Raw genomic sequence first — 24,138 nt, 5'->3', positions numbered from 1 at the left:
TGTTTTCAATCACTTTGTCTGTTTTGATTGGTTAACATAGAGTTATTTAGTGATTTTGGCATGAAAAATTAATTAAAAAACAAATTACAAGAAATATTTCTAATATTTAACGGATTTTGTAAATTTTAAATTTATTTTTTACATGGATCAAGTTGATCAAAGATGCAGAGAATTTTAAAAATATTTTATCCGTTAAAAATTTCAACTATTAATTTAAATGAAATGAAGAAAAATCTTTAAAATCAGGCTTAAGTAATCAAAACAAATAAAGAAGAAAATGCGTCAAATAAACTGCTAAGAGCATTCAGCAGTGCCATCATTACTAGTCTTAGTTTTGTGAGAAAAAAAATACAAAAAGTATAATGTCCATAGAATTAATAGAAATTACATGATTTTAATGTGTTTAATAGTCTCTCAAAAGTTGTTTAGTTAATCCCCTGTATTTTAAATTACTCATACAATATGAAATCAAAGTGGCTATTTGCGGAAATATTGGCTATTATACTTTTTTGTACAGCAACAAAATGTTCTTTACAAAGGATTCAAGATGAAAATATAAAATGTGAATTGTCTAATACCTTCTATCCATTTCTTTGGAATGATCATGCTCCTAGAGGTACAAACCTGGTTGCTTTATTAATCCATAGAACTTATTGCTAGATTTCTTGATTTGTTTAATTTTCAACAATTTTTGGAACAAAAAAAAATCTCCTTCCTTTCTTTTATAGATAATCGATCTAGTGGAAATTTCTCAGAGTCTAACAATAGCACTGATATACTAAAATGCACAGAAAATTGCTGTAATTCAAGGACTTGTAATGTCGCTATGCTTTATAACAAAACTTGCTTTCTGATTGAATGCTTCACATCAGCCGCTTGTCTGCCGACAAAGAGGAACCTTACATCTGTGAATTTAGAGATGGTTCTCGTCAGGACGGTAAGTTTTTCTTTTTCAAACGGAAAAAGTATATTCAAAACCATACAAATGTTTCGTTTTTCACAACTGCTTTTGTATGGTTTTCTTTGAAATTTTGAAAAATATCCGTTAAAATATTTTTAATTCATTTCATCCATAAATAAAGGTTGAATCAGAGCACACAACATGGGAGGAAGCAATTAAGAGTGAAAGTGAGGAAAAAGACGTTCCACACGAGACATCGATTGATGGAAATCCAAACATGGATTTCTTAAAACACTTTTATAACTACGATGTTAAGGAAAAACTTTACAAGACTTTACAGCAAATGTCATCGCGTGAAAATGAGGGTAAAATACCAAGAATTTATGGTCAGGAACGATACTCAAATGACGATGATCTTAGTAATTCGCTCAATTTTGATGGAAGTAATATAAAAGACAGCATTGAAAGTGTTAGATTTTGTGGTCCTGGTTTTGGACCTTGTGATGAAAATCAGGAATGTGCTAGATTTAGTATGGACGGTGGTGTTTGTAAATGTATTCGTGGTTTTTATATGGTTAAGAAAAAGTGTGTGCTACGTCCAATAATTCCCGTCGTAGCAGCTTCATATCCAGAATCATTTCCTGCAAAATTCTCGGACACAAGCGACGAAGAGCCCGAAAAAGTTCAACTACAAATATCTGTCGAGTCAAAAAATATCCAGTTACCAGAAAATGAAGCATCATTGACTGCAAATGTTGTGCCTGATAATGAGAAATATACATACTTATGGTCACTTGTAGATAAGCCAGAAAATGATAAAAACGGCACAATAACAGATCAAACTAGAAAGACAGTTAAAGTATCTAATCTGTCGGAAGGTCTATATAAATTTAAGTTGACAGTCACTGGACAGAATAGTTTTGGTGAAACATTTGTGAATGTGACTGTACTTCCTGCAAAAAGAGTCAATACTCCACCAAATGTCATAATTACGCCAAAGCATCAAGTCATTAAACTCCCAAATTATAAAGCAGTTCTGGACGGAAGTCCAAGCACAGATGATGATAAAATAGAATCATGGAAATGGGAATTAGTCCAAGGTCCAATAAATTACTCACCAACATTTCAAGATCAAGCAACAATTGAACTGGATGATTTGAAGGAACCAGGAAACTATACATTCAAACTCACAGTCACTGACAGTGATAAAGCTGAAAATTCAACAACAGCAATAATTCAAGTTGTGGAAGAAATTGATTATCCACCTCAATCAAATGCCGGTTCCGATGTCATTCTGTATCTCCCTCATAATAACGTTACATTGAATGGAACATTGAGTACGGACGATCATCAGATTGTATCATGGGAGTGGACAAAGGATGCTTCGGACGAAGCAAAGGCTGTCGATATGCAAAATACTCATACACCATTCTTATCCTTATCACATCTCGAGGAAGGAATTTATACATTTGAATTGAAAGTAACTGACGCAAAAGGTCAAAATTCTACATCGAAAGTGAATGTATTTGTTAAGCCACCCACAAATCTACCGCCTATAGCACGAGCTGGCAATAATGTCACGATAAGCTTACCGCTTACATGGACTTTACTTAATGCAAATGAATCAACAGATGACATTAAAATTACTCAGTATCAATGGAAACAAATTTCTGGTCCATCCAATAGTATTATATTTAGTGCAAATAATAGTTTGGCTAATGCAACAAGTCTTACACTTGGTGATTACATTTATGAGGTCACGGTTATTGATGAAAATAATAACAATGCAACTGATCGTGTTAAGGTTACAGTTATTCAAGGTAAATACTCAGTAAATCTATAAAAAGACTCATTTAATCAGTGATTATGCATAAATTTTAAACTTTATTTTTGATTCCACAGAGAAAAATGCAGCGCCTGTGGCTAAAATTATCGGTGGGAATCGAAACATTACGTTGCCATTAAGTGTGCTAGTAATTAATGGAAGTGCATCGTTTGATGATTTAGCGATCGTTAATTTTACATGGACACGTGAGAGCGACAGCTTGGCGGTTGGAAATGTCATTGGAAATAGTGATCATGAGCCAGTTTTGCAGGTGATTATGCATAGGGTTAATTTTAATCCTAGGATTTTATTTTAATCCTGAGATTTAACTAAATTCTTATCGATTTTTAATCTATCCAACAGCTTACAAACATAGTGGCAGGAACATACAAATACAAGCTTACAGTGGCTGACGAACAAGGCCTAACAGGCTCAGAAAAAGTTACAATCATTGTGCTGGAAGATCCTCTAATTATGAACTTAGTGGAAGTAGTTCTAACAGCACAAGCAACATCTTTGAGTCAACAAGAAGTAAGCATTGATTATCACTTTTCATTTTCATTAATTAACACATTTCGTCGTTCTGAAAATAGCTTGATCAACTGAAACAAAAACTGTTGCTACTGCTTGGCGATGATGTGAAGCTTAACGTCCGTCACGTGCGTATTGACGAGAAAACAGGCCATGTAATTCTCGTATTTTATGTGTCACGTGAAACAAAGGAAGGAACGGCCGTAATGAATGCACTGGAAGTGCAGCACATATTAAAAGAAAAGTTCTGGAAGGATTACAGTATCCTTGGATCAGCAATAACTGAAATTCGCACAGTAATATGTCAGAATGATTGTTCTGGACATGGAACTTGCAATCAAGAGACACGCGAATGTTTTTGTGATACATTTTGGATGCCAGATATATTCTATTATTGGCATGTTACAGAGGCTAACTGCGATTGGTCGATATTGTATGTAATAGTTTTCATCTTCTTTCTATTCCTCCTTGTAAGTGGCATATGTTGGGGTTTTGTCAACACATGTCGTTCACGAAAAGTTAAGCCAACGAAAAGCACCTCATCGCGTCCATCGAGACTTAAAAGACCTCAAAAGTATGCACTGCTGCATTCACAAGACGATGAGTTGCCGTCATGTAAGTAGAAACTTTAAATGTTGCTGGATGTTTATGCTTATTCAAAATTTACTTCCTTCACAGTCAATAGAAACACATTAAGTGATACAGACACTGAAGATTCTGATGTTCTGTTTGAGAATAGTCGTCAGAAGATGAATGGAATGAGAAACGGAAAGAGTCGAAAGTTGAAGCTTGGTCGACGAATTAAGACATAGAAAAAAATGTAATAAGCTTAAAGATGTTTTTTTCTTTTCTCTTTTTGTTCCAAAAAGAAGAGCTTGCAAACCAAATTTAATAATGTAAAATTAATTATGACAGTATAGAGGTTACCAAATGATGTACTTATGAGAGTCATATGCAACAAAAAAACACACATTCCTTTATCATGCGTGATTGTGGTTATTATTAGAGAAAAATCTACTATCCCGATATGACTTTAATTGCTTTATTTTCTCTTCAATATTTAGCAAGTAAGATCATGATAAAATCATCTAGTCGATATTTTTATTATTTAACATTGAAATTTATTATCAACTTAATTTTACTGGTAAAATTTTGTGATGTAGACATTTTTACTTCATATTTTAATCACAGATAATTTAATAGGTAAAGGCTTGATTTATTGTGGTGAAATTTGAAGTTGATTTGAATATTAGAACCATACAACAGCTTTAATATACTCTTAAAAGCATTACAACAGTCAAAACGATAATCTTTTTAATGAAAATTAAAACCATACAACAGCTTTTTGAACGAAAACATTAAAAAACAACAACAGTTTTTAATGTTTCAAAACCCTACAACAGTTAATTTTTACAAATTGACTTTCAAATTAACTTCAAATTATAATCATAATATAGTAATAAAACTCATTTATTAATCATGCATTGTACATTAATATCCAGTTCCGACAATGCATTTTTAATAGTTTTATTAATTTAATTCTTGGGAGATTGTATAAATAAATATGGATAAAGTTTCGATTGAAAAAATGTCGAAAGCTGAAAAAAATTAAAAATGAACACAAATAAAAAGGTTTGATTTTGATTAAACAAACGTTCTTTTATTCTCGAATTGATTTTTATTTTTATTTTCCTAGCAGTACTTCCTTAGATACTGTCCTTCCCGCATCAATAGTGTCCAACAAAATATTTTGAATATTTTTTTAAGCTTAATAAATATGTATTAATAAGAGATGTGCAAACGAAAACTTAAAAATAGTAATTGAAATATCTTCGATACTTCGAAATTAATATAAAAATGCCTTTTTTTGGAACTTGAAAATTAAAATGAAAATTTTGAGACATGAATAATTACGATTTGTGAGTTTATTGCCTCAAAAGTCTACCGACAAGCAACAATTGAAGATAAAGCTCTTATAAATCATAAAAAATTTCCGTCATAAATATTGTTATCAATTTTCAAGCCTAAAAATTTCTTAACATGGAATGGTAGTCAATTTTACTCTATAATTATAAGTGTCATTTTAAGGTTCTTTATAGCCATATTTTTGATGATTTATTGCCTAAAAACGTAATATTGAATGTTTACTAGACAGAAGGGTATATACTTTGCTATTTTTCTAATTATTTATTGGATGCGACCCCGTCTATGCACGGATAACACGCACTTTAAGCACTTTCGTTACTGCCCATTAAAAAAATTGTCCTCGGTAGTTTAGTGGTGAGTATCTACGTATGAAAGAAACATCAATTTATGCAATAAAGAGATTGATGATTCAAAAAATACAGCCTAAAATTGCCCCAAAAATGAATAATAACTTTTTAGATCGTCTATAGGATTGTAGATTTGGTTCTAGCTAACCCACTAGCTATTTAGTAAGTAATTGTCAATAATACTCATAATATGATTTATTATATAATTATTATGTTGAATATTCGGTAATAGATTGCTGTGTAATTAAGAAGAACTAATAAGAACAAAAATATTCAATGGAAGCATTCATCACGTGTCAACAATTGTCCTAGATAATAATGGAATAAACTGATTTTTGGTCGTTAAGTGTTTAAATAAAAGGTAATGTGACATGATTAATTAATTAACTTTAATGTTATGAGATAAAAATTATAATAAGCAATCGTGCGGTTAATGAAAATAATGTATGAATAATATGGATAACATTTGGATTATGAATATGACTTAAAACTGTCATAACACTTCTATTAATTTTCTTTTTGGGTAAACTCTTCTAAAATATGTCTTGAATGCATCTTTGATTAAAAGTCACAATAATAACAGTTGATTGATGTGATGTGAGATTCATAATATGGTAAAAAACAACAAGAAGTACAATGTAATTGATTTAAATAGAGATCCTGATTAATTTATTCCATTGATATATTGTCCATGTTGTTTGTAATTGATGATGAGGAAGAACTGCCACCTCCGTCGCGTTTGTTACTTCGTAATCTCAAATTATTTGCTAGATGTGAAAAATCGCGCATAACATCGTTGTATGTTGAATCACCACCAGGCTCACTATCTTCAGTTCCTCCAATTTCGTCATTTAGTTGATGTAAACGGAGCAACGTTACAACGTCGGCATTCTGTTGACAGAAAAGGAAATGAATATTTTTGGTAAGTTTAATGAGAAGAGGAAAAATTAATGTTGAGCATAAATTTACCGCAGTTTGAACAGCAAAATCGATTGGCAATTTTCCATCAACTGTTTGTATATCATATTTGGCTTTATGTTTTAAAAGTAAATATGCCAATGCCGTATTTCCCATCTCAATTGAGAGATGTAATGGTGTGTAATTTCTTCTATCAACGCAGTTAATATTCGCACCATTTAAAATCAAAAATTCGCAGGTCATTAACGATCCCTAGGATAGGAATTAGAATGAATCATTAATAAAAATTAAAATTTATTTTAACGGATTTTAAAAATTCAAAATTTATGCTTTCCAAAAATTCAACTATCAAATTTGAATTTTTGAAAACCGTTATATAGTCATCGAAAAACTCACCACAATAACAGCTTGGTGCAGTGGTGTTCTTTCTAAGTTATCTGAATTAGTCCAATTCTTGTCAGCGCCCAAACTCATAGCTTGACACATGACTGGAAGATTGTGAGCTATCGATGCTTTATATAACACATAATTTGGATTGAGTTTATCAATATCTTCTTCATCTGTAAATCGCATATTAATAGGAAAATTTAAAAGATTAATAAGCTTATATAAGAGAAAAATGCCACGAAAAAAATTTACCAAGGACATCCTCTTCACCGCTTGTCGACTCTTGATCAGAATTTGAGAATAAATTACACGAGACTGGTATACTTGAATTATCCAATAATTTATCACCCAACATTAAAATGCCTTCATTAATCTCTTTTTCGTCCTCGCTATTATCATGTTCCTTTGTTGTTATTCTCACGTCATTGTTATTATGCATACTTCTGTGGAAAAACAAAGATAAGTGGATTAAAATATATAGTAATATATTTAATTAAAATAATAACGGTCATTGAGAATTCAAATTTTATGATTTATTGAAAATAATTTGAATTTAAATTAACCGTTAATAATTTAAATTCAAAATGACCGTTAAATCAAGTGACACTTACCTTCGAGAAGTACGACGACGATTCTTTTTAACGCTCCATTTATTTGGTGATGGTAACAAATTCGGTGGAAGTAACTCTGTTTTTCGTTCCGTTAATGGAAGAACAAATTTTCTGTCAACATATTTCGCATAAATCCATTTCTTTCTAACTTCATCATCACAATTTTCAGTTGCTCGCTCAATATCACTCAAAAGTTCATCGTATGTCGCTTCATAAATCTTATTAACTACTTCATTTCCCAACTCGGTCATCACGCGAAGAATTTCTGGCTCCCAAACGTCTAATGTAAGACTGCGAACCTTTGAGTAGTGTACGCCTAATGATCTATGAACTCCTGAACATGCTATGCATAATGTAATGCCCAAATTTATAGACGCCCATTTCGGATCGTTATTTCCGCAATCAGCACATCTCATATTTCCAGGAATCAACAACATTTGCTTCCAATTAATTTTCTTCTCTTTGGTTTTACTCGACAATGGTGTTGTAGCTGAAGAAGAGCTTGATATACTGGAAGTACTTGCACACATATGTTGCGAATATCTACTATTGTTTTGTATAGCATTGCCAATCGCTGATTGTAATGCTTGTATCCAATCTTGATATTGTGTCTCAGAGTCAGCTTGTAAAATATGATTTTTAGTCGGCGAAATGACCTCAAAACAGAATCTCCGATCGGAATCAAATAATGGCCTGACAGCACACAACTTTAAGTCATCTTCCATAACTGTCGGCAGTTCCTCACCGGAACGCTTTCTATAATAAAGCTTATTATCTTTCATATAGAACCATCGTCTATTCCATGTCTTAAATGCATTTGATGTCCGTTTAAATAAATATCCTTCCATTTGTTTCACAGCACCTTTCGAGTCTTCACCGTCTTTATTCTTTTCTTCTTTAGCATATCCATTTACATAATTATGTCTCTTTTGCATTTCTTTTTCTAATACCGCATAATCAGCTCTCATGCTATTTACTTCCTCATCCAATTCTTTGAATAGATAAGTATCATAATCTTGACATAAATCACTGCCTTGATGAAAGTACGTAGAACATGCAGATACATAACTCAAAAGAGTTGATAAAATTTCTGGTCGCTTTTTACGCTGTAATAATGTGATATAATTGACATAGTCAAGTGCGGAATGTTGAAATTGTGACTTTGTCGAGCACACATAATTCTCGGCTTCAACAATCTCTTGTGGACGAGCCTTGTTTACTTGTGAGTTCTTATTTAATGCACCATCAAAATTTTCAGAGACTTTCATGAATATTTGCTTATAGTCCTTAACTTCCCGAATGTCTTTTTTAATAAAATTTGATATATTCTTGAGGACTGTCTTCGAGCATTGTTCGAGAAGAATGTTATGGAATTTATTCATTTCCTGAAGACAATGAATGATTTTTGTGAGAGCATCTTTGTCATCAGGAAAATGCTTTTGAAGTTCCCATAACGAAGTCGCAAATGCACTGTGAAAATGTGAGAAAAAAGTTCGTTATTAAAAAAATTCAAATTCAGTCGTTAAAAATATTAACGGTTATGAAAAATTCAAAATTGAGCAACAGAAGCGACCTCACCATTACACCACACTAATTACTAATTCATTCATTCATATTCTCCTGCTGTAGAGTGTGAAATATTTTTTGGAATCTCATTTTAGTGTAAATAGGATAAATGTGATATCAAAAATATCACAATCCTTTCAATTTATGTTTATACATCATAAGTTTATTCAGTGTAAGTGTTAAAATTCAGAAATTAGTGAATTAAATTAACTTTAAATTTTAATAATGACCACACCTTGATAACTTGTTCTAATATACAAGAAGTCGGTTAAAAAATCATAGAAATAATGCAATATTGTAGCATTATTTACTTTAAAATGCTATAATACTTTTTAATTGCGCATCATCTTGATATTTAGAGTCGTTTGATGCCATTTTCTCTTATCGATCGTAATTCTGACCTTTGTATAAAGCAGAATATGAGAAGATAGTCAAGTATTTTACAATTTTTGTTGTTATTGTTGTTGTTCTTATAAGAAACAGCGAATGACTCATTTTCACCACGATTTGTAAACAAGCAAGTGTATTCGTGAGAGAAATGAATGTTTTCAAGTGATTAAGTAGTCTATTAAGAAGATTTGAAAGCATAAAGCTTGTTTAAATGATTTTTATTTGTTTTGAAGAGTTCTGCTTATTAAATTGATGCAAATTTTCGTAGATATTTTCGCGAATTACTTTAATTATGAGGAATAGCTTTTGCCAATCATCTAAAGTAGCTTCCCACATGCAATTAAATATTAATAGTTCTTAAATTTTCTTTTCATTTCAGTTTGAAACTCTTTAAGTTCAATCTTATACTCTTTTTCTACATGTATTATATTGTGTGACCTTAAGTCAAACTCAAGAAGATAAGAACAAATCATCAGTAATAAAAGTGTCGAATGATAATGGGCAATCACAAGATTGTGTTTGCTACATTAGCCTTATGCTATTTTATGTTTATACTACCTCACAATGAAATTAGTGCACAAACGACTAGCAATTATGATCGTAATAGAATCGATGGTGATGTGAATAATCAGTTTGGACGTGGACGATACAATCAGCAACAACCACAACCATTTAATAATCAAAGGAACAATGATTCTCAGAGAAATTTATTGAATCCAACAAGAAATCCATCAGATCCTAGTAGTTATTTTGATAATAGTAATCGATATACTTATAATCGTAATCCAGCTTATTCGAATTATAATTATGGACAATATGGAGCATTTGATGATATTGATCCAAATCTTATGTGCCCTGAACATTGGGTTGCATTTCGTCAAACATGTTTGAGATTTGTACAATCACCAAGACGTACATGGTATGAGGCAAAGAAAATTTGTATTGCTGCCAAAGGAGATTTGGTGAATGTCGATAATCCAGAGAAGCTTGCCTTCTTAACACGTGAATTGTATTTGAAAAATCAAGTACAAAACAGATATTATATTTCGGCAAGAATGACATCACCAGGAAATTGGGTCAATGATGATAATAGTGCTTTCTATTTCACAGAGGAGATGTTCTCATATGAGGAAACAGAAGTCGACCGAGAACAAAATATTGAATATTTAAATAACAATCAACTTTACATTGCACAGAGGAATCAATTCGGAAATTTCAATAACTTGAATCGACAAAGTCCCAACACATATAATGTTTACGACAATCGCTTATTGCAAAAGGATAGAGTAGTATTTGGTTACTCCTTTGAGAAAAGCAGATGGATGTACATGCCAACATATGACTTTGAAAATAATTTATTCATTTGTGAATCTCAACAGCATTATAGTGTAGATAATATCAATGCACATGCTGATAGTCAACGTCAAATTGACTATGGAGTAGAAGTCATTGATCCATTGAAACTTGAACGAGGCCCATACTTTATTAAACAACCAAAGGATACAACTTATGATACAGGAAAGCGTCGTGTTACAAATGATGTCTCTATTCAGTGTTTAGCTGGCGGATATCCAACTCCAACATACAGTTGGTACAAGGAATATTATGTTAATGATGTGTTGAACTTTACGAAAATAGATCCTCTTAAGGATAATAGATATACAATTAGTGGTGGAAATTTGATCATCTACAATCCAGATCAAGCTATGGATCAAGGAACATATCATTGTGTTGCTAGCAACAAGTATGGTAAAGTCGTTTCAGAAAGTGTTCAATTGAATTTCGGCTACATTCTTGAATTCAACTTAAAACGTGCACCGGAAATCGGTGATGTCAATTGGGGAAAAACTCTCTTCTGTGATCCACCAAGTCATTACCCAAATGTAAAATACTACTGGAGTCGAGACTTCTTCCCAAATTTTGTAGAGGAAGATACAAGAACATTCGTCAGTTATGATGGTGCTCTGTATTTCTCAGCTTTAGAATCTATTGATCGTGGTAATTATTCATGTACAGTCATGAGTACTGTTAGTGACACTGGAAGAAATGGACCATTATTCCCACTTGCTGTTAGAGCACATCCAAATTTCCAAGCACTCATTTTTGCAAACTCTTTCCCAAAAGTTTTCCCTGATGCACCAATTGCTGGCGATGAAATTCGTTTAGAATGTATCGCTTTTGGTTATCCAGTTCCAGCATATAACTGGACACGTAAAAATGCTGATTTACCTCGTCACGCATACTTGATGAACTATAACCGTGTTTTAGTTATTCCGAATGCAACAGTTAATGACAATGGCGAGTACATTTGTACTGCAAGAAATGACAAAAAGGCAATACCTAAATCCGTAATGGTAAATGTGCAAATGAAGCCAAACTTTACAATCCCATTGCGTGATCAAATTAAAGACTACAATTCTGAGGTAACGTTCATATGTGAAGCAAATTCAATTCCCGATTCTAATTACACTTGGTATAAAAATGCTGAATTAATGGATCGAGAGAAGCTTGATAAAGATAAATATATAATACAAGACAATATACTAACAATTAAGTATTTAGATCCAGAAAAAGATAATGGAATGTACCAATGTAAAGCCACAAATCAATTAAAAGCAGTTTACTCAGCAGCCGAGTTGCGGGTTCTATCAATGGCACCATCATTTAAAAAGCGACCATTAGAAAGTGAAATTTATGCGGTTTCTGGTGGAAATACTACAATTATATGTAATCCTGAAGCTGCACCACGACCAAAATACCAATGGAAGAAAGATGGAAATGTGATTGGAGCAGGAGGACATCGGAAAATTCGACCGGATGGAACACTTGTCATTGCTCCAGCATCTCGTGATGATGAAGGCATTTATAGTTGTGTTGCCACAAATGCTTATGGTACAGACGAGTCAAAAGCAAGACTAATTGTTCTACAGGAAATTCGATTCTCACAACCTCTACAACCGCAGATTTTAACTGAAATTGGACGCTTCCTTTACATGCGATGTGAAATTTATTCAGATTTAATTCTTGATGTTGCTTTCGTTTGGACATTCAATGGAGAAGTTATTCGTCCATATGATCATGAAGACTTTAGAAATGATAGAGTTGATATAAATTATAATGAATTGACAATAAGTAATACATCATTGCTTGATTCTGGTTATTATGAATGCATTGCAAAATCAGCTGTCAACGAAATTCGTTCATCGACTCAAGTTATTGTTCTTGGACCACCTGGTATGCCAGGAGGTGTTAAAGTAATTGATATTAAGAAAACAGAAGCTACTCTCGAATGGATTGATGGAGCAGATAATGGTGGAATTGTTTCAACCTATATTGTTTATGCACGCACAAATTGGAATAAGACATGGCATGTTGTAAGTGATCGTGTTGAAGCACGTGAAGTTGACCGTTATACAGGTCGTAAAAGTGCTGATATTGAAGGTTTATCACCATACTGCTCTTACGAATTTGCTATATCAGCTGTTAATGGTTTCGGGGCGAGTCCCTTGTCTCTACCTTCACCGTCACACAATACTTTACATGACAAGCCTTATACAGCTCCAACAAATATTGACGGAGGTGGTGGAAAAATCGGAGATTTAGTTATAACATGGGATGTTTTACCACCAGCAGAACATAATGCTCCAGGTATTCATTACAGAGTCTTTTATCGTTTACACGGTAAAAACGGATCATCGGAATGGGCTTCAAAAATATATAAGAAGGAAGGAAATGTAGGAAAGGCCGTTATACATTTCGAAAAACTTGATAATTATTATACAAAGTATGACATTAAGGTTCAAGCCATTAATGACATCGGTTTCGGCCCGGAAAGTAATGTCAGTGTAATTTATTCAGCGGAAGATATGCCACAAGTTGCTCCACAACAAATATGGGCTAAAGGATTTAACTCGACAGCATTGAATGTTACATGGAACGCAATTGATCAACGTCGTGAAATGATTCGGGGTAAATTACTTGGACACAGAGTAAGTATAATTAATATTCAATTAATTTACGATAAAAATCATTATTAATTATTCCATTCATAAACAGTTAAAGTACTGGAAAAAGGACCATAAGGAAGAAGATGCGATTTATTATCTTTCGCGTAGCACGAAAAATTGGGCATTAATTGTCGGTTTAGAACCTGATACATATTACTGGGTGAAAGTAATGGCTTATAATGCGGCTGGTGAGGGACCCGAGAGTGAACGTTTCCTTGAAAGAACATATAGAAAAGCTCCACAAAAACCACCATCATCTGTACACATTTATGGCATTAATCCATCGACAATTAAAGTTGTGTGGCGTTATGTTTCACCTTCACAAGAAGAAGAACCTGTTGAGGGTTATAAAATTCGTATATGGGAATCAGATCAAGATATGGCAACAGCTAATGATACTGTTGTGCAACTGGGACGAAAGCTCGAATATATTGTTGACAACTTGACACCAGGTATGATTAAAATTAATTAAAAATCTTTACGCTTCGGTTTAATCGATTTTTATCTCTTATTTATACAGGAAAAATGTATAAACTCCGTGTATTAGCCTTCAGTAACGGCGGAGATGGACGAATGTCTTCACCAACACATACATTCCAAATGGGTAAGACAAAAGAGGATACAAACAAAAGATGGTTTAAATAGTCTCTATCTGCACATTCTTTTATGTTCTGACTTTTTTTGTTATTCACTTAATTCTTTCATTCTTCTCTTTTCTATTTCTGGTTTTATATTATGTTCACTTTATTATTTAGTTCATATCACTTACTCGTAAATTGTACGTGATGTAATTCCAAAAAATGTATAATTTTTATTCTTTATATTACGTTAAGGAAAAAAAGGTGATAAGTTATTTATGGGTGCAGTACATATATTTTTATGTGAATTTTGAGGCAATATCTATATATGACCGCGTATCGCGAATCACATGAGTTTTCTTTCCGTTAAAGTAATGCTTTAAGCAAGACTTAATAAGAATGTTCTTATGTTGAGAAAATATTAATAGAAAAATTATGAAAGTTGAAGGTTCGAAACCTAAAGAAATTAAGATTATTTGTAATTTAATGCTAATATCTTTTTTGATTTATATAATCCGTATAAAATCGTTCTCAGCATGTGTGAACTTTCTCAATTACGCAAAAACTTGTGAAATATACGATACAGCATATATAAGTATTGCTTCCATGACTAATATTTCTTTATACTAATTTTTTTGTTGCTTTACTTCAAATTTACTTTATATTTTCTTTTATTTAAAAAGTCTACACACTCCGTGCGATTAATAATTGTATATTGGATAAACCAAAGCTTTTTAAACTTTATGCTTTCTGTTTTTATGGTGCTAGTTGCTTAGTCAATTCAATTCAAAATAAAATTCTCATGATTATAACTTTTCGTCTCACAGGTATCACTCAGTTGCCACACAATGCAGCAAGAAGTATTCAGTTAGATCATTTGGTAGTTATTGCCATACTGTCAATAATTTACTTGTTTCAAATGGCTTTATATTAGACAAAATCTAAGAATCTCGACATATTTCAAGAATACGATCATCCATATAAACAAGCCAATTGTTTATTAACTTTTTTTATTTGTTATAAAGACAGACATAAGACATAAAATTGTAAGTACCATAAAAAAAAAGATTAATTAGACGATTAATGACCCGAAGACAATTCATGACGAGAAGTTGTATTTGTAATAGAATTTTGATATTTTTTTAAATTAGAAATTCCTCCTCCCATTTACTCTATTTCCACAAATAATATATAGAAAAGAATCTATATCACTAAAGAATACACAATAAAAGCGTTTATGTAGTTTGAATCTCTCTCGTTATTACAAAGCTAATGCTTTAATAAGATCTGTAAACATTCAATGAAAAATTAAGATCTGCTTTACATTAAAAATGTCGAAAAAAACAAAAATTATATTTATCATTCCGACATTCCACTAGCATATTGAGAAATTTCCTTAGAAAAAGAAGATTAATTCAACATTATTGCTTGTCTTTTAATTCAAATTTTTAAATGCAAAAAATCTCATCGAAGCATAGAAACGAAAAGAAAATAAGAAAAGCATGAGCGATATTATGAAAATATTTTTGTTGTTATAATGACATGACATAAGAGTACCGTCAGTCAAGGCCTTCAAAATCATTCATTTGAAAAGTTTATTTTTTAAACCCAAAAAAAGAGAGCAGCAAATTTTATGTAAAAGAAGAAACAAATATTTTTATACATACACAAAACAAAGTGCAGGGAATGGAACTGCTTTTGGGTTGACTTGAATTTAATTTTGAGACATTTCAACACAGTTCACATACCCTGACCATAAATATGCTTATGCACAATAATGATACAACATATTATGCCTTTTTATATCAGTAGAGATTCTTTATATATATATGAATGAGATATATATTTTTACAAATACATAAAAAGCGCCTTATCAGTGCGAAAAATTCGTCCAATAGATTTTAGACTTTAGTTAAGTGTAATGACATGACTTTTTTTTTAAATGCCGTAAATATTTTCTTAAATTCTCGATTAAATCGTTTGCAAACATTTTAGGGACTTAGTAAAAGAGAGTTTGTTTTTGAATATTTTTCTACTTACATTCCAAAAAAAAGATAAAGAATTAATAGGTAGTAAAAAAATTAATGAAATTTGAATTTCAGTGCTGACTTATCGAAATAGTTTTTCTTATCTTAAACGTTTTTGTAATGTTCAATAAACTGGATAATAAAAAATTGAAGAAGAAAAGTACTTTAATTTATGTTTATTTTACTTTGTGTATTAAATTTGTTTTTCAGAGTTGATCAAAGATTTAATAATCATACGAGACGTTATGAACTCAGCAGCAGTAAATAACAAGCTACAAAGAGCATCTGAATGGAACAATTTTCGGCGTGAAAAGCATGAGCAATTTCATCCAGAATTTCATTAAATTATAGCAATTTGCTCATTTCATTTTTGGTCTGCAGAACAACATTTCAGAATTGTTTATGGCATTCTCGGTTTACCTTCTTAACCCAAAACAAATGAATTTTAAACATGCCTTAACAATGTCAATCATCATTCTCTATTATAGACAGACAGTGACTAATGTTGCTAATTATTTTCCAACTCTGAGTATGATTATATCCATTCATTACTATCTGTGCATCGTGATATGTTATTTTTATCCGTATAGTCTCAGAATGAATGACTAATCATAGTGAGTACTGGATATGTATGTAAGTTTATATGATTAATAGCGCAAGACGATTCAATATATCACGCAAAGTATTCAGTACAAGCAGTAAAAAGGCAACCTTATCCTTTTAAACCTTTAGCCTATATATAATCGTAATGGATTATGTTTCTAAATCAACAGGTTTCTCAACCCGCCTAATTTATACACTCAACAGTAATTGCGTGCTGTGTAATTTGAGCATTAATATCGTAACCCTTTCTGATAAAAAGGATATGATGAGAATGAATGAATGAATTGGTTTTCTAATTGTTGCTTTCATTTCAAGTATTTTTTGATTATTTTTTCGCCATAAATTATGTACACAAGTGGTCAATTAAACAGAATCATGTGAAATTTCATTATGATGCGAAAGAATAAACATCCAATTAAAGTGATGAATCATTCAATTCGCATTAAGTAGTGCTTAAAATGCTCGCAATATTGGAACGGAAGTTGGATGGGAAAAATGTCTTCTTGACTTGATGTGAATTTTTATCTATATATCGATAACGAATGATTACTCACCTCTGATTTACGATAAATGTCCGTCCCGAATCGCAAGAAGACGTCGCATATTTGAGAATTTTATCCAATTTTTGCTCTAAACTTTCAATACTCTCCTCTTCTTGCTCTAGCTTGAATCTACAATACATACAATTTTTATACACTTCATTAAACTGCTTTTAATGACTTCACAATCACAATATATTATTTCAATCTTATTAATTGATTTAACAATAAAAAATAGAAACTTTCATTTTCTTTCAACAAAAATTTTTTAAAATTTACCTAAAACTAGGCGAATCTGAAAGCACTTCCTTAAAATCAATACAGGCCATGATAGTACACTTTATTAACAATTATCCGAATAACAAAAACATTCAATTACACAAACGATAAACACTAATTTATTATTTTTCAATTTCTTGTAAAAATCTCACTTTATTTGAAAAATCAAAATAATAGAGGGTGAGGCCATTTTTGTGTTCAATGTTAGTAACCTATGGATTTATGGTTGTATGTTTTTGCTTTGTTTTCTTTCAGTTTTCTTGATTTAAACAAAGAATTTTTGTTTCCTAAGTCTGTTAATTATAATTTTTTATGTAGCTCTTGAACATATATGCTGAATTGTCTATGAAATTTAGAAATTCAGACTTAAGATATCAATTATAGAATAGAATTCAACATTTGATGAAAATTCAACAATTTTCATATTTTCAACAATGCCTACTAATTTGAATTTTCTTACTGTTTTGAAAATAAAAACAAAAATCTTAAATAGTTCCCATTTTTGTTGGATATGCTTTACAGATTGAGCTATGAAAGAAAAATATTTAAATATTTTTTGACGGTTAAAGCTGTTGCTCAGAAAAAATAAATTCATTTATGACTTTTTCGTTACTTAATTTATGATCTATATTTTTCTAAGAATTATATATGAGGTCAGCTTTAACAAATTTATTTTTCAAATGATCTAAGTTGTTAAGATGAACAAAAAGAACCAAAACATGGCAAAATATTTAATTAACAAAATACAAGTATTTCTCTGCATGTAAGAGCATACTTGAATGTTCTTACAGAGAATGTTTTCTAAAAGATCTTTTCATTTCTATGAATAAATTGAAATTTCTGTTTTATTCATGATGTAAGGAAATATTTTCTTGTTAAATGAAACTTCAAATTCTTCAATTTTCTTTAAATGTAAATTCATTTCTCAAATATTCTGTACAAATTTTTAAGGAACATGTTTCTAATAAAAGTCTTTTTGAATAACTCAATTTGACAACAGCAAGACAAAAGCCTTAATTATAAAATTTTCATTTATTGTTGAAAACCATACAAATGTTTATGAGTTGATCAAACAATTGAAAGGTTCTAGTTTTCAAAAAATTACATAACGGTAGGTCACAAGTAAGTAACTCCCAATTCAATCAATAAATATGCGTCCTAATTTTCTGACAATACAATCTAATTCTAAATTTCAGTTCCAAGTAATTTCATTACAATTGGCTCTTGTTGATGAATGCAAAACGAATTGCATAGGAGCAACATTTTATTCCATTTGTTGAAATAACAAAAGTTCCAAATGTATGCACATTGTTGGTTAAAGGAATAAAATACATAGAAACAATATAAAGATGGTAGAAATATTTTTTCCTTCCTGTGAAAGACAGAGAAAATTGAGTGTGGTAAATGAAGTATGTATTCTGAATAGCAATGAGTGAATATGTTATATCATTTTCAATTAAATGTATGTTTATAAAATATGTAGAAATATACAATAAGTTTTTTCGTTCAATAGTTTATGTCGTTGATTTTGCAAAGAAAATAATGATCATTTTGCATATTTTAGTTACAATACTTATTCCAATTTATTCAAACACAAATGAATTCTTAAGAAAATTGTTGAATAATTTGCATATTTCAACGTTTTCAAAAATTTCAAATAATGTCCTTTTTAAGAATTTATACGGTTTTTGATTTGAAAATTGTGAGGTTTTAAAATGTCAAATTTTCAAAAAATTTCAGTCGAAATATTGAATTAATCAAAAGTTCGAGGTTTTATTCTTGTATTTTGATGTTTCAACTTTAAGGTAAGTAGATTAATAGCCAAGGATTGTAAATTGATTGGATTAAATTCGAGAAAATACAATTCGAGACGAAATTTAAAATTATTTACACAAAACTTAAACAATGTGCTATAAATAAAAGTTTTTCTTCATTTTCACATTGTTTGTAAATGTTATCATAGCCACGCTAAACAAAAACCACCAATTAAATCAATCTCCAGATTTTTCAACCTCAACTTAAAATTTATACAAGGAGAAAATAAGAAAAATTGTTCACATAATCTTTTTGATAATCAATTTACGTCAACTTAGCTTTTAATTCCGTCAAAGCAGGAAAGCTTTAAAGGTTTTTTTTCTTCCTCATTCACTCCACCGAGACAATTTATTTTTCTGTCAAACTCTTTTCTACTTTAATATATTTCTTCATTTTTTAACCGCCTTTTCTTCTTTCACTTCTTATACAAATAAATAAGCGAAAAAGAAGAGAATAAAGCAGAGAAAAAAAAAGTCAAGTGAAAATGGCACATACGGAAGAAATAGTTGGAAATTCATTCTTCCGATTGTTCACCGTAATAGTTTGTAGAAGCGTTAGAAAACATAAAATGGAATGAATGTGAGTATATATTATATTCCTCACATCTTTCAGAACGTATTCATGTGGAAAAGAAAAATGAATAAGGGTTGAAACGATGAGATTCTTTACGAATGAAAGCTTTAGATGACTTCAACGCAGAAGAAAAATTTAAAAAACAAAGTTTAATGTGTACAATGTAAATGCATATAAAAGAAATAATGGTAAATTCTAGTGAAGTTTGTCAGCGTTGCTCATATAATTGTGAATTATTAACAAGAACAGCTATTAAGAAGCGCTTCTACACTATTTTTTTGTTACTAATTGGGATTGTAACTTAAGTAACATTTATTTAAAGAAGACTTCACGAGATTGATCCTTGAATTTAAGTTTAATTAAAGCTCACTGTAATTTTTCTTTTTAATTACATGCGGTTAATCAAAGGTTTAAATTTGCAGTCATAGAGATGCACCAATCCAATATTAATGACTGAATTTCCCTAGAAAAAAGTTAAAGTCCAAAATGAAGCCACGAGATAAAATATTTTTCATGCTTAAAATGGCAATTATGCCTCCGATCACCATAAAATTTATTTTTTAATTTGATATATCCAGCTGAAAAAAAAATCTCTTAATTTTTAATTAAAAAAGTTGATTACAGCACATGAGAGAATTTCAGCATTTTTATTTTTTTTCGTCATATTCTTGTACTAGAGCGGAAAAATGGTTTCGAAAATTGTGTCATCTGCTTTTCACACTTTACTACGCTGTTTTATGGCATTGCAATAAAATAAAGTAGTAAATATATCACCATGTGTGATTGTGTAGGAAGCATGTAAAATATATTTGATTATAAATCAATTAAGCTGTATATCTGAAAGGTTGGTTGTGGAATATCGGAAATATTGCCACTAAAGCACGTTTGATTTAAATGGGGTGTTCAGTTATGATGTTCAAGGTTTAGTATGGATGGGATGTGGATATGAGAAGTATGCTGTCTGTTTAGGAAAGGCTTTGAGTTGAGGATCTCTTTTGTTGGTAGAGATGCATAGCAACACATCTTGACGATGACATTGAAAAGCATTGAACATGAAGTTTTGACGACGGTCAATTGATTGTCATTTTTTGAAATCAATCGCTCTGGATATAGGTAGATCCAAAGCTCATAGTCGACTTGAGTCTTCTCGACTCCATACAAAATGCGAATCGACTTCGAGCTCTGGGCACGGCCTAGTTTAGGAAAACAACAGTAGATCATGCTTCACATTAACCTCATATGTAGTCAATCCCCAGAATTAAATAAAAAAATTCCACCTGCAATTGCATTTTCTTTGATATTTTTTTTTTATTCAAACTAAAAAAAGTCATCAAGTTTTTTCTTCTCTCCTTCGTTTGTCAGCAGGAAGTTTAATATGAAGCATGCTTTGAATGGATTCTTCCCTTCAGAGGTATAAATGAGAAAAAGAATATTAGGATGTAGGTAGGTCACTGCCGTGGGCTATACTCTTTTGATGAAGTGAAAATTAAAAAGAAAATTTATAATCTTCTAGGGGATAATGTTAAGGAAATTAAAAGTTCTCTTCTTCTCTACCTTTCTTGTCATTGAATAAAATTGAAAATATTTTTTCTTTTTTTTTTTTTTTTTATGCGATCCACTCGTTTTAAGTGCTTATGGTGGTGCTTGCACTCTTTTTATTATTATTTACCTCAGCATATTTTTATTTTTTCCTTCATATGGCTTCACATATTCATTCCGGAAGAATTTGTTCCCATTTTCTTTCATTTTATCATAATATTTATTCAAGATCCACTTCCGCGGATATACATGCATGCATAAAAGTATCATAATAAGTTTACTGTATTGTAGTGAATTAAAGAGGCAAAAAAGGATAGAAGATGAGTTATGCCATGAAATTGTTAAATTTAAATAAAATGCATGCATGATGCTTTTAAAAGATTAAATTCTACTATTCGTTATTATGAAATGCACGATGGGGAAGTACCTAGAAAATTTTAATATCACAACAAGAACAATGAAACTCAAGACTTTTTTTTTGTTTATTTTAAGGATTTTTTTTCTTCATTTCTATCCATTTTCATCAAGTGAGAGCTTTTTAAAAGCTTTTAAGCAATTTTCTTCCGTCGAGTTTTGAGGCTTCTTCTTTCATCATCTCATGTTTCTTCCTTTATATCCTCATAGAAATGTTTATACTTAGTTTTAAAATTTATGCAAAGAAAAGTTTCTTCCCTCGGGAACTTTTAATTACGGAATCATTATTTTACAATAAAAAGCTTTATGAAAGACCAGCTAAACAAACAGCTAAGATGTACATAAACTTCAAAGTTTGATGCCATGTAGTAATTAAAAATTGAAATTTTTAAATTATAAAGTTTATTATTTTATTCTTGGCTGATTGCTTATTTACCTTTAGAGAATTTAAAGACGATAAACTTTTACAATTAGCATGAATAAGGAATATGATTTTATCTCTTAGATAACTAGCTTGATTTTTGTATTGAGGAATAACAAGAAGACATCATGTGAACAAACTTTTTCAATTGCAGTCATTTATGCTTCATAAAAATTTGAAAATCTCGTTATTTAATTATTTTGAATTTTATATCTTATGGATTAAGGCTGTTTGACTTCTTGGTTTTGGATTTAAATTTAAATTTGTGTATATTTAGATATTTAAAGTTAGGCTTTTTCTTGGTATTCTGTAACTCTGTCTTATGAGTTTCAAAATCCAAGAACGGATATCTGATCGAGCACTGATGTTGCCTTGCTTGCAGGCAATTAGGTTGATTTAGATATCAAATATGTAATACATGTTTGATATATTTTAGATAAATTTATCAATATTATTCAAAAAGTCAATATGTCAATTGATTGTAAATCATCAGATCAAATTTAATACTTTTCGTCAAGGTCGTAAAACAATATTCAAGTTCTGTTAAGGGATTATACATAAATGATGCCATTAAATTGTATTTTGGAACTAAATTCTTCTCTGTTACAATGTTTTGAACAATTTAACCCTTTTCCATGCAAAATCCGAGTCTACTTCAAACTCTGACCGTAGGTCTAGCTATTAACCAGTCATTACGCCGAGTTGTCAACTCTGAGAGACTCCATAAATGCTTGACATCATTACTGAATGATCCAAGAATGAATAGCATAGCAATATTAATTTTATTGTCACTTTATGTGCCATATAAAGTTCAAAATTCGACATTCTAAATTAACTTCAAATGCATTTTAATAAAGTATCGCACAGCAACATCTTTCATGATTCATAAAAATTTGAATAATCTAATCAATTTATTATGTATCTTAATAACCCGCATTATATTTCCCCAGACAGAAATTCTTGATATTTATAGCCAAAAAAATTATTATTGTGATAATTCGAGAATATGCTTTATTAACTCATTTTTTAATTAAATGTCGTAAAATTGATATACACAAATAAATTCCAAATTCCTTTTAAGTTGATATTCTCATATTATGAGAGAATTTTTATATGAAATAAGAAGACACATCTATTAATTTTATTGCTAAAGGAATGAAATTCTCAAACTCTCATGTGCTTAATTTTTTCTCATAAAATCGTCTTTATCTCCTTGAATGCTGGAATCTCGCTGAAAAATTTTGACGTAATCGTTAAACAACACAAGAAAAAAAAATAAAATGAGAAGAAAAAAAAAGAACGAGTCATGTGAATCAGTTGCTTGCTATAAACACAACACACGAGATTTCCTCTTCTTTTTTGCGCTTTTAACTTGGTAATTAAATTAGTTTTTTGAGACTCAAATGCTGAACAAAAAATTTACGAAGAGAGGTTCTTTCTCAAATGAGATTTTAAGCTTTTATGTTCTCACATTTTTAATTGTTTGAGGATTTTTTTAAATTTCAGTGTAAGGCAAATATCTCTTTTTTTATTATTTCAGAGCTCAGTGCATCTGGGTCGAATAATATTTGGTTGGTTTTGTATTGAAATAGAATTGTTGAAAGTAGTACGAATTGTAGTGTATAAAGGAAGTAAGATTGTCTCAGTTGATTCTATTGCTTTTTGGAAAGCATTGATAATGTCGGTCATTAATAGATTGAACCAGTTTGATGACCTCAAACATGATTGATTTATTACTTGTTGAAGAGATTTGTCAAAATAATCAAAGTGCTTACAATTTCAAATTCCTATCCTTTAAAAATGGCAGACGATTGACCAGTGGTGGTCAACCTATTATTTTACACGACATACCTTGATGGTAAGTTACAACCGAAATTACATGCGGTTTAATGTGCAGCAGCATACACGTTGCTTTCCACTGCAATAGACCATTGGTAACTA

At 30.8% G+C, this 24,138-nt stretch overlaps 3 protein-coding genes across 3 annotated transcripts; 2 read left to right on the top strand and 1 right to left on the bottom strand.

Annotated features, from left to right (window-relative positions):
- The first annotated feature begins 343 nt into the window (after window positions 1-343).
- LOC139094941 (dyslexia-associated protein KIAA0319-like protein) lies at window positions 344-4,910 on the top strand. The gene is made up of 7 exons (XM_070646173.1): window positions 344-616; window positions 729-937; window positions 1,083-2,721; window positions 2,804-2,997; window positions 3,090-3,257; window positions 3,320-3,872; window positions 3,936-4,910. The coding sequence occupies exons 1-7, from the start codon at window positions 463-465 to the stop codon at window positions 4,067-4,069; spliced, it is 3,051 nt and encodes a 1,016-aa protein (XP_070502274.1). The 5' UTR covers window positions 344-462; the 3' UTR covers window positions 4,070-4,910.
- CenB1A (Centaurin beta 1A) lies at window positions 4,891-17,597 on the bottom strand. Its single transcript, XM_070646174.1, has 7 exons — window positions 17,436-17,597; window positions 17,172-17,288; window positions 7,447-8,916; window positions 7,088-7,278; window positions 6,845-7,008; window positions 6,500-6,700; window positions 4,891-6,421 (listed from the first exon to the last, which is right to left on the bottom strand). The coding sequence occupies exons 1-7, from the start codon at window positions 17,483-17,485 to the stop codon at window positions 6,200-6,202; spliced, it is 2,415 nt and encodes an 804-aa protein (XP_070502275.1). The 5' UTR covers window positions 17,486-17,597; the 3' UTR covers window positions 4,891-6,199.
- Window positions 9,061-15,775, top strand: Cont (Contactin). The gene is made up of 5 exons (XM_070646172.1): window positions 9,061-9,184; window positions 9,782-13,391; window positions 13,459-13,861; window positions 13,930-14,013; window positions 14,815-15,775. The coding sequence occupies exons 2-5, from the start codon at window positions 9,894-9,896 to the stop codon at window positions 14,919-14,921; spliced, it is 4,092 nt and encodes a 1,363-aa protein (XP_070502273.1). The 5' UTR covers window positions 9,061-9,184; window positions 9,782-9,893; the 3' UTR covers window positions 14,922-15,775.
- Window positions 17,598-24,138: the final 6,541 nt, after the last annotated feature.

The sequence above is a fragment of the Chironomus tepperi genome, unplaced genomic scaffold (genome assembly GCF_022539635.2).
Source record: "Chironomus tepperi strain 1889 unplaced genomic scaffold, CSIRO-AGI_Ctep_v1 contig_359, whole genome shotgun sequence".
Taxonomy (NCBI): Eukaryota; Metazoa; Arthropoda; class Insecta; order Diptera; family Chironomidae; genus Chironomus; species Chironomus tepperi.
The sequence above is the reverse complement of the archived record's forward strand: the minus strand, read 5'-3'. Positions and strand labels throughout refer to the sequence as shown.

Excerpts from the sequence above, each read along its gene's own strand:
- LOC139094941 (XM_070646173.1), top strand. The coding sequence starts at position 463 with ATGAAATCAAAGTGGCTATTTGCGGAAATATTGGCTATTATACTTTTT. Across the intron at positions 938-1,082 it reads AGATGGTTCTCGTCAGGACG|GTTGAATCAGAGCACACAAC; the intron begins GTAAGTTTTTCT and ends CCATAAATAAAG. Across the intron at positions 3,258-3,319 it reads CATCTTTGAGTCAACAAGAA|CTTGATCAACTGAAACAAAA; the intron begins GTAAGCATTGAT and ends TTCTGAAAATAG.
- Cont (XM_070646172.1), top strand. The coding sequence starts at position 9,894 with ATGATAATGGGCAATCACAAGATTGTGTTTGCTACATTAGCCTTATGC. Across the intron at positions 13,862-13,929 it reads TGTTGACAACTTGACACCAG|GAAAAATGTATAAACTCCGT; the intron begins GTATGATTAAAA and ends TTATTTATACAG. Across the intron at positions 14,014-14,814 it reads AACACATACATTCCAAATGG|GTATCACTCAGTTGCCACAC; the intron begins GTAAGACAAAAG and ends TTCGTCTCACAG.
- CenB1A (XM_070646174.1), bottom strand. The coding sequence starts at position 17,485 with ATGGCCTGTATTGATTTTAAGGAAGTGCTTTCAGATTCGCCTAGTTTT. Across the intron at positions 7,009-7,087 it reads CGGTGAAGAGGATGTCCTTG|ATGAAGAAGATATTGATAAA; the intron begins GTAAATTTTTTT and ends TGCGATTTACAG. Across the intron at positions 6,422-6,499 it reads ATTTTGCTGTTCAAACTGCG|AATGCCGACGTTGTAACGTT; the intron begins GTAAATTTATGC and ends TTCTGTCAACAG.